This window comes from Atta colombica, unplaced genomic scaffold, assembly GCF_001594045.1.
Source record: "Atta colombica isolate Treedump-2 unplaced genomic scaffold, Acol1.0 scaffold166, whole genome shotgun sequence".
Taxonomy (NCBI): Eukaryota; Metazoa; Arthropoda; class Insecta; order Hymenoptera; family Formicidae; genus Atta; species Atta colombica.
This window is the reverse complement of record NW_017259257.1, coordinates 572,148-582,913: the sequence shown is the minus strand read 5'-3', so window position 1 is coordinate 582,913 and position 10,766 is coordinate 572,148. Positions and strand designations below refer to the sequence as shown.

The following is a 10,766-nucleotide window of genomic DNA, read 5'->3' as shown; positions in this document are numbered from 1 at the left end:
ATATATATATATAAATATATAAATTGCAAAACTGTTTTCACGTCTCTTATAGAATATTTATATTTACATTTCAGTGCAAAGCAAAGTAAGATGTACCAAGCAATTGATGGAAGTGGATATAGTGAGGAGTAGTCCACAAGCGAAGATATATCTCCAACAATTCAAACATTTTCCGGGTGAATATATTTGAACGTTTTACCTTAGACGCTGCACATAAATCATAATTATGACTTACATCGAATTTCTTTTGCAGACGAGGCTTGTAAGCCGCAGTTTCACGATGGCGTAGCGACGTTTAAATTATCCTTGCTGGAACAGGACATGTTACGGTGCGGCATCACGAGAGTCGTCAACAAAGTCACGGTAATAATTTTATTTTACATAATACTCCGGTCTCAAACTATTGTGCATATTACATATTACATTTCATTTTAATTTTGGATCTGATGAAAATCTTTAAAGCCCATTCGATTTATGTTAATTAAAACTAATTAATTTCAAGGAACCAAGATGGTAAAACTAAACTCGTATAAAAATCTGAATAATCTAAATTTGTAATATTACTTAAAAAATTGAATTGTTTAATAATCAGAGATTAATTGAGTGAGTCCAACAGATCCTTCGTCATCTTCGAAGGGTTAACGTTACACGGAAATTCTTGCGTTTATATAATACGGGATATAGCGTCGTTGTATTGAGATTATAAATTTTGATGACACAGGGTCAAAAGATGTACTATCATCGAGTTATAGTAGAGGAGCCTGCGGATTCCAGCAAACACACGTTCACGGTGAAATGCGTAATCACCGAAGTTATCGTAGAGCCAGAAATCGCCATCGTGGCCAATCATACGGCGGTACGGCGGAGTGTTCTTCCGGCGGGCTTTCAGGAACCTGAGTAAGTCATCAATCATTCGACATTAAAACGTTTGATATTATGACACGAAGTATCCGGCATTCGTCATGATGCGAGCGCAATCGCATTCGCTTTGTTGCTGCGATAAATATACGTAATTCATCGTGGCACAAGTAATAACACGTAATAAAGTCGAAGATTGTGAGTAACGTAAATAAAAGAAATCGCAAGGAGGCGCATCCTGCTAATGAGCGCGATATTTATCAAATCTATTAGATTGACTTAGCAGTCCCAAGAGATTCTCGGACCTCGCAGCTTTTCATTTCTCGCCAGTCATTCGATGGTGTTAATCGCGTCGTACGATAGACAAGACTCTCTCACACTTTCCTCGTACGAAATGATCCCTCGACGTGGGCAAACGAGTGAGTTTAATTACCCGGAAGTTGCGCCTCTCGAGCACAAGTGTGAGAGAAAAATTCCTCTTCGTACGGAAGTCTGATCTGCCGTTTTGGCGAACATCACAATCGCATCCTATCGGGTCAATGAGTCTAGTTTTGCAGAAAACACCATTTATTATTGATTAGCCATGCTTTATTACAGACTATTTAAAACAAGAACATTCATCATGTTAGATTGCTTGCTTCCCAATCGATGTTTTTGTTACTAAAGATAACAGCAAAGCGAGAATACACAGTTTGTTAAGCGATACACGCCTTCTTCCGTTTATCTCCGACAAAAAATTCTGAAAGACTTTTATATTATTATTTCATATCTCGAAATGATGCTATATAATAAATAATTTTAAGTTGTATAATGAAGTGCAATTACATCTGCGCCACCCAAATGGAATATAAATGTTATCATTTCCCGCATCATCATAAATGTAGAGCTTGTTTACGCCGTTAGCTTCACAAAACGGGTATTAACTATGTTTCATTAAATTTATTATCAGGCGATCTTCTAGGGCATGTCGAAAAAATTTTTTTTTCAATCGGTAAACGGGCGAGCCGGCGACTTCCCGCCGAAAAAATAAAACTGGTCGTCGATCTGCATAATCCTATAAGACAGACGGTTATAAAACTTTATTGAGAACGGCAAAATTGTGTGGAAAATTCGATGATTGCAAAACGATTGACCGATCCACATTCGAACGAATAAACGTCCCACCTGACCTGAATATACATGCAGAAAGCCAGTTAGACCACTGCGGGAGTTATCATTGGGAGTTCATAATTTGTAAGCGAGTCGAGGATGCAGCCGTCTGATTTATTTGCACAACGGGTCGAACGCATGTTGCAGCTGCTGGAAAACCAGTAATATATTTCAATCCGCGAAGCCTATAATCGGCATTCCTGTTTTTTTCGTTTCTTCGCCTCGAAAATCGTTTGACGGGTCACTCACATCCAGCTCGTGCCGTGCTATTTCACCTGATCTACGGTTTACTCCAGGGAAACGTGCGATTCGACGTGAGTACGCAGAAATAGACGAGGAATGGCCGACGATTGAGATACAGGGAAAATTGCATCGAGCACGGCAAAAGAGACGTTGCGATGTATAGCTCGGCATAGGAAGATGGAAGGAATAAACGTTGATTATGGAAATGAGCTTCCGCGACGTGATTAAATAACAAATTCTTCCTTCAGCCTCAGATTCAAGTGAATTCTAGAATTATCATTTGAGTAGATGCCAAGGAATTTGAAGCTGAATGCTAAACGGTCACAACGCAAGTGACGGCCTCTCACGAAATCTTTTTCCAAAGGGGAGATCGACATTAAGTAGATACTTATTAAGCTCGCCGAGAAATTTAATAGCGGAACATTCTGTATATATATAGTTGAGACATACGGTGACACTATGAGAGACTCGATTTTATGGTGCGACATACGACAAAAAGTTCATTGCCCAACGGTTTCTTTATACAGATGGTGGAAAAGCCACAACATGAGCGTGTGAGCGATTTTAACATTGGCCAAAGTATTAGAGAGAGAAGAGAAGTTTGTCGGTAGATCTCTTGTCTTCTCCTGAACGAAAGTCGCTTCGTCGGTCGACATTCTTCAAGTACCCTCCGGAGACATGCTCTCAAGAAAACATAGCGAGGAATTTTTATCGCGACGGCCGTCGAGATTCTAATTCATGGCGGATGACTCCCCTGGAGTCTCCTTTTTCAAAAATATTTATAATAAAATGTTATACAATATTTTTAATGTTTCTGTTGCTTAATTATAATTTTGATATTTCAAAAATATTTTTCCATTTTAGAAACTTTTAAATACAAAAACATATAGGTTCTATTATATTATTCTTTTTTTTATGTTAAAATAATTGTAAACGTTTTATAAAACGTTTCATAAATTATACGTCAATTTCACAACAATAATCTCTGTTGTTGAATTATTAAATAGCGACATTGTACTATGCGACAATCTCGAATCCGAGTCGCGTGATCTAAAATCTCTTTAAATTGATAAAACTGCACGACTTTTGCATTATGCGTACTTTTTTGTATTCCGAGATGAATCTAATTAATTTATAAAGTATAATTGTTAGTCCTTCTCTTTTCTGAAGAAAATTTAAGCGGACACTTAAATACAAGAAATTGTAAGCATTCCTCGAGCTAACGACTAACGACGGCTCGAATACTCGAATGAATTTCTCTCTGCAATGAACATGCCTGGCACATCCCGTGTCCCTTTCAATAGAAAATAAGTCATGTAATTAAGCAGTTTTTATGTTGTAATTGTATGCGTATGCGAAAGGTCGTCACGCGTCGAAAAGCAGTTTAACAAAGCTTATTCTGTGTTGAAAAAGGAAAACGATTTACAAGAAGGAAATCATGTAAAATAACACGAGTTACTATCATAATAATGACTAATGATTCCCGATGTACCTGATATCTTGTTATCGAATATGCTCATCCTATGCTCATCAGGTGTGAGCGCAAACTTTTTATTTTAAAGAGAACTTGATCTACCAGGATCTCGCTCCTCCTCTTTGCCGTGTTTGAGTTCTTCGCAGTCTGGTAATTTCACGGTCTATCCATTCTGGTAAACATTCGTCTTCATTACTTCGTCTGTCACTGCACGTGATTTCAACGATATATGCCGCCCGCATAACTATGATGCCATAACGTCGCGGAAGCAACAGAGATGAGCTTGCACGAACTGGAGCACATGTATACCGGCTTAGAATTGATTTACGTATGCGGAAAATATAACGAGCATGCACGAATGAATTGCTTTTTTTTTCGTTAAAGTAGATCGTGCTCGGGTCGCGCATAATCTTCCGCGATTTTGCACAAAAACCATAAAGTGGGTCGAATCTTCCTATGGAGATAACTGCGATGGCATCGTAGGTCATCGTGATGTTCTTTGGCGTGTACAAACTGCCGCTGGTTTGGAATTGCATATTTGGATACGCAACATTGATCACCGCATCGGTCAGGTGCTCGCTCTCATGACTTCATTTGGAAAGTAGGCAATTGTGACCTTGCGGTTTTTTTTTTATTCTTTCCGTTTGTCATGCAGTTCATTATGGATTCGACATGTGACAATCAATAATAGATTTAAGTTTTAAGCGATTCATAACAGTTGAATCTATAAATTAAGGCGCATTGCATCTGTAAAGAAAGTCTAAATTATAAAGAAGAAAAGCTTACAAAAAGTTTCTAGAAATATATTATTTGAAGTCAACTTAAAAGCTTATTATAAATATCGTTTTTAAATAGCACTTGTTTATATCTGGTATTTATAGTTTCTAAGGAATCTTCGGATTTTTAATGAATTTATTTATTTGTTTTAGAGTGATCGATATACGTGAGGAAATTTCGGGAGCGGCACCAGTTCCTATCCTCGGCGTTGGAGTGAGGCAGGGTGGAGTTTTGGTGACCGGAGAGCTTAATGTCAGTCCTGGTACGCCGTTGCAGATGGAAATATTTTTGGACAACGATTCAGCGCCGATATACGGCCTGCTGGTGACTTACATGTTGGTCACCGACACCAAGACGCAGGAAGAAACGATTATTATTAACGGGTAATTGATCCATGTTGATGCTGTTGCAGCGCAATTGAAGATATATCATATAAAAGAAAGAATTTCATTTTCAATCATATTTTCAATCAGATATCAGATAGAATCTTAATAATATTACAAAATATATGCAAATTTTTGCAAACACCAGCAATCACAAATTTAAACTAAAATATTAATTAATATCCCAAGTTAAATTGCTCATCAATTTAATAATAAATGTTCTTTATAGATTTTTAAAATACTTATTAGCATCATTATTAAATTGATTAATTTAATTTGAGATATTAATATTTCAGGTCCCAGGTTTATGATTGCGTTTCAAGTCTGAATCAATGCGCAGTATATAGAACTAAAAAATGTATTTGCAAAAATTTGCGTACAAATATTAAGCACCAAGATCTACTTCGACCAAAAATAGAATTCTTTCTCGTATTTGATGTATTCTTATCAGTCAAATTTCTTATAATTGAAAAAAACATCATTTTGTATGTCATAAAACATAGCATAATTTTCGCGCAGGTGCTCCGTCGATCCTTATTTGTTCGAAAATTTCAACACTGTGGATGGTGACTTCCTGACGGCGAAATTCCGAGCCTTCAAGTTCCCCGAAAGTACTTACGTTCAGTTCCGCGGTACTGTTAACGTCTGTTTGGATAAATGTCCTGGGGTATGTTTTCATCATTCTTTCATCATTCTTTAGTGCTCAATTATTAAACAAGCGATTTTTTAATTAAATTATACCATTTACAATGGTTCTTATCTCTTATTTTTTCTCTTCATTCGATGTCACTATTTACCGTCCTTTCAATGAGTTTATTAAAACATATGTTTATTTCAGATTGAATGCAGCAACGGTCAAGTCGGTTTCGGCAGAAAAAGGCGAGCCATTGAAATGTCCAGCACTGACAAGAATAAATTATTCGAGGTAACCATGTCGACGTTCATCAAGGTCGATTCCGTGGATGACATCATGATTGATCCAGGTATATATCTTCATCTCGTAAAGTAAATGAACGTTTGAATAATTATCGTGTTTATGGCTTCTATTACGATGTGTACATACATCTTATACTGTGTTGCTAGTATTTTCGGGATTCATCAGAAAGGGAAAAAACAGAACAAACACGAAAGAGAGGGCAGTGATCGCCGAAGAAGTTAGGGAGCAATCCGATCCGACGACAATCAGAACGCACGAAAGAGCGTTTCTCGCGGAGGAAATAAAGGAACAGTTTAAATATAAAGTCACCGAAGTGGTACTCAATGGTTCCTCATGTAGTACATTGAACTTATCTCTCCTTCTGATTTTTCTTTGCTTTTACAAACTCCTATAGAGAATGAGATTTATGTTTCCTGACAAATAATTGCTAACTGTAAATAAAACGCAGTCTGCGATATATTAAAAACGTGAAAAAAAATGAGAGTGCCGCTTTTGGAAATTATAGTTAACTTGCTCATTAATAATCGAGAGATGTCGATATGTCATAATCGCAAATCACTAATTATATTGTGATCATAGACTGTATATAATCAAAATATGTCTATATGTGTCTAGAAGAGCACTGAAATTTGATTTAAAATGTTGATGTTCCAAGCGCAATAATTTTCTCAAGAGGAAACTTGTGTCTTCAATGTAAAAAACTGCCGTCCATATTAAAATATCTTTATGCGTGATACTAAAGTATATTTAATGAGAATCAAATGTACTAGACAATGAATTCGATAAAATAAAATTATCGAATTTAAAATTAAAAAAAAAAGCTTAAAAAAGTGAATTAATGGCGTTAACATAATAAACAGTAACGTATGATTTCTCCGTTCTGCGACCGCCGAATTTTCAATCACGACGTATCAATTTTTAGTTTTATTATACTTTTTTAATTATATCATAAGTAACTGCTGTATCTCTTGATTGAGTAACTGCCAAAAGAAAATTGGCCTTTGCGAGCGGAGAAAGATGAAGACCTAGTCGTGCGACGAGGTGTAATATTAAAATGCGACTTAATTAATTACTAAGTAATTATTAATTGCGTATTTGTAATCTCAGTGTAATTATTACGTTAAATAAATATATAAATCGATAGCAGATATAATATAATGAATATCTTTTAATCATAATTAAATTATCTCTTCATATATTCATTACAAATGAAATAAAGAATGCATCCATCTTTTCCTTTATCTTTGAAGAATTTTAGCCAATTGTATTAAACCAAAGTATAATGCACGTTTTATGTTATTAAAAATAACAATATATCGTAAGTAGCAAATTTCAGGGATTGCATTTGCAAGGAATATAAACATAAAATTATAAACAAGCATTATAAATCAACAGCGTAAAATATAATAAAATATATATTTGGAATGTATAACGATTTAACAAAAAATATTTCTTTTACAAAATATAATTTTTGATTTATAATATCTATATATCAGATATAAATTTATATAAAATTTAACAATAATGTAGAGTACTTTCAAGCTATACTTTCATACATTTCTATATACTTATATTACATTTGGAAAATTTCGAATTTAATATTAATGATAAAAAAATATTTTTACAAAATACGACTTGATTTATGTATATGTATATGTATAAAGAGACAAAGTTGAAGAATAATATGGAGTATTTTCAAGGTATACTTTCATACGTTTCTGTACTTATATTACATTCGAAATATTCCAAATTTAGAATCAGGTATAGGCGCATTCAGACTCGCAGACAAACTCAAACCGAGTACGACTCGCGTGTCCACCGGATCAATCACACCGTCATCCCATAATCTAAAAAATATTAGAATATTCATAATACAAAATTAATATTTTTTGTATATAATAACAATAATTTACCTAGCACTAGAATAATAAGGATTGCCTTCCTTTTCGAACTGTTTTATAATCGGATTCTTGAGATTCTCTTCTTCTTCTTGAGTCCACTGCAAAATTGAAATACATTCATATGTGAATGTTGAAGAAACAAAAGTTAACAAAAATCACACCTGTTTGCCCTCTCTCGCACGTTGATCTTTTGTGATTTGCGCTAATACGCTGGCTGCTTGTTCTCCTCCCATTACAGATATTCTAGCATTTGGCCAACAATAAAGGAAACGTGGAGAATAAGATCGACCACACATTCCTATTCAAATTGTATTACTTTAAATTCTTTTTCTTTCTCTTAAAAAAAAAATATTAAAATAGCTAAAGAAAAAATACCGTAATTCCCAGCTCCATAAGATCCTCCGATTATTACTGTGATCTTTGGTACCTGTGCGCATGCTACTGCTGTTACCATTTTGGCACCATTTTTGGCAATACCTCCCAATTCTGCGTCTCTACCCACCATAAAACCTATATTCATAAACTTGTACATTTATATTTTGCTCTCTTAATGCGCGAATTTTTAAAAAATTAACATATAAATGGCGTTCAAGTAATATGCCTACCAGTAATATTTTGCAGAAAAATAAGAGGGATTTTTCTTTGAGCGCAAAGTTGCACAAAATGAGTTCCCTTCAGAGCACTTTCCGAAAATAATATACCATTGTTCGCGACTATGCCAACAGGATAGCCATAAATCTTGGCGAATCCAGTGACTAATGTTTCGCCGTATTGAGCTTTAAATTCGTGAAATTTCGAACCATCCACGATCCTCGCGATGACTTCTTTTACATCATATGGACGTTTTAGATTCGTTCCGACGATGCCATAGATATCATCAATGGCATGCACAGGCAGCTCAATGTTTTTACTGATTTTTACATCCATAGGCGGTTGCAAATTTAAATCTCTCACAATTCGACGCGCGAGATACAAAGCATGCGTATCGTCTATCGCGTAATGATCGGTTACGCCAGACTGTCTAAAATTTTAATTACAACTAAGCATTTATAAACGTCTATATACATAGCGTTTAAAATAATTACCGACAATGAAGCACAGCTCCACCTAAATCCTCTGCTGAAACTTCTTCACCAGTTGAAGCCTTTACCAATGGTGGGCCAGCTAAAAATATTGTACCTTGATTGCCAACAATAATATTCTCATCTGCCATAGCAGGAACGTATGCACCACCTATAACAATTATACAAATAATAAATCACATAAAAAAATTAATGTATTGATGATATCAATACTCTCTAAAAATTTGGAGCGAATCTCATTCTAAAGAATAAAATTTTATTCTTACAGATTAAAAATTGAGCCATTTTTTTTAATACTGACCCAATTTTAACTTTTTAAGGTGACTCCACTCTAACAAATTCAACAAAATAACGACAAACCTGCTGTGCAACTTCCCAAAATCACTGCGATTTGAGCTATTCCTTTAGCACTCATGTTTGCTTGATTATAAAAGGTTCTGCCAAAGTGCATTTTATCTGCAAATACATCATCCTGTCTGGGTAAATTTGCTCCTCCACTATCAACCAAATAAATGCAAGGTAATATATTTTCCTCTGCAATTTCTTGAGCTCGTAATTGCTTCTTGATCGTAATAGGATAATATGTACCAGCCTTTACAGTAGGATCATTCGCAATTATTATACATTCAGTGCTAAAACAAGACATTTAAAGTGCTGATTCCAAAAGAATCTAAATTAATTTTGTTATCCATGACCCTCATCCATACCCTTCTATTCTTCCAATACCAGTAATAATTCCACCTGCTGGCACCTCTTCCTCGCCATACATCTGATACCCTGCTAATTGTGAAAATTCTAGAAAAGGCGAATTCTTATCCAAAAGAGTATTTATCCGTTCTCGAGCTAAAAGTTTTCCTTTGCTTGTATGTCTGTCTCTGGCTTTCTGTCCACCACCTTCAACTATTTTCTCCACAGTGTTTTTCAATTGATCAATAAGGTTTTTCATTTGCATATAATTCTCCTGTAATATTAAAAATAATTATACATATACAATACATATACAATACATATTTGCAAACATGCAATTCATTTATATTACAAAATGTGTATAATTAAAGCAAGAAACTCAATGTTATTCATAATATCAAATATTAATTTTTACATAATTGACATTATGATAGTATTGCATTTTTAAGAGAAGTGGCGCAACTATAGTTATAAAAATAATGAAACAAAAATATATAAATGTACTTCCTAACCTGATACACTGGTGAGCTGGTATCCGGCGTAGTGCCGATAACAGACGCCTCCTCATGATAAAATTTCACGAAGGGTCGAAAATACCTCAATAAATAACGATTTCTCTGTAACATGTTATTCATAAATATTTTTTACCGCCAAGAGGAAAATGACAATCGACAACAATTGGCACGTTGTAAATTATTGTAACATGTCAATCGAAGATATCAAACTTGAAAACTTCTGAACACATAGAAGATTCGTGTAACGTCTTCTTATCGCGATGACTCGGCCACTTGCCGCTACTTGCACACACATACGTATCTGTGCGTGTCGATGCGTACGAATAGATCAGAGAGAAACCTAAGAGAGGACATAAGAGTCTTTTTCCTGTAACCACAAAATGCCTCTGCATATCACTGCCCTCTGAAGAAGTGGATGCAAACTACACAACAATATCCATTTTTTTTCGGTATTTTTGATGAAAATAAATTGCTGAAATCATTAAAATCTCTATTAATTTGATAGATGTATTTCAGAGATTTCAGCGATTTACTTCCATCAGGCGTACCTGATTTATTTCCATAAAGAGCATATATAATTTATTACAAATATACAACTTTACAAGTATTTTCTAAACATGTCAAAATATACGTAAAAATCGTATAATAATTTTTATATGCTTGTAAAAATAATGAAAATTAATCCAGAACAACGAATGACCCAACATGTATATAGTAATGACATTCAAAATTAAGATGTATTAACTAAGAAGTTAAATAA

General features: G+C 34.6%; 2 protein-coding genes across 2 annotated transcripts in view; one reads left to right on the top strand and one right to left on the bottom strand.

The window, feature by feature from the left end:
* LOC108686256 overlaps window positions 1-6,974 on the top strand; it is a 26,173-nt gene extending 19,199 nt beyond the window's left edge. The window contains exons 2-8 of the mRNA XM_018191465.1: window positions 75-176; window positions 254-363; window positions 722-897; window positions 4,654-4,884; window positions 5,404-5,551; window positions 5,723-5,867; window positions 5,968-6,974. Of these exons, the coding sequence (XP_018046954.1) occupies window positions 75-176; window positions 254-363; window positions 722-897; window positions 4,654-4,884; window positions 5,404-5,551; window positions 5,723-5,867; window positions 5,968-6,215 (1,160 nt within the window). The 3' untranslated portion in view covers window positions 6,216-6,974. The remainder of the gene's footprint in view (window positions 1-74; window positions 177-253; window positions 364-721; window positions 898-4,653; window positions 4,885-5,403; window positions 5,552-5,722; window positions 5,868-5,967) is intronic.
* A 244-nt stretch (window positions 6,975-7,218) lies between these two features.
* LOC108686195 (methylcrotonoyl-CoA carboxylase beta chain, mitochondrial) lies at window positions 7,219-10,200 on the bottom strand. The gene is made up of 9 exons (XM_018191347.1): window positions 10,004-10,200; window positions 9,512-9,765; window positions 9,165-9,436; window positions 8,808-8,955; window positions 8,328-8,743; window positions 8,098-8,232; window positions 7,884-8,020; window positions 7,735-7,820; window positions 7,219-7,668 (listed from the first exon to the last, which is right to left on the bottom strand). The coding sequence occupies exons 1-9, from the start codon at window positions 10,124-10,126 to the stop codon at window positions 7,551-7,553; spliced, it is 1,689 nt and encodes a 562-aa protein (XP_018046836.1). The 5' UTR covers window positions 10,127-10,200; the 3' UTR covers window positions 7,219-7,550.
* Window positions 10,201-10,766: the final 566 nt, after the last annotated feature.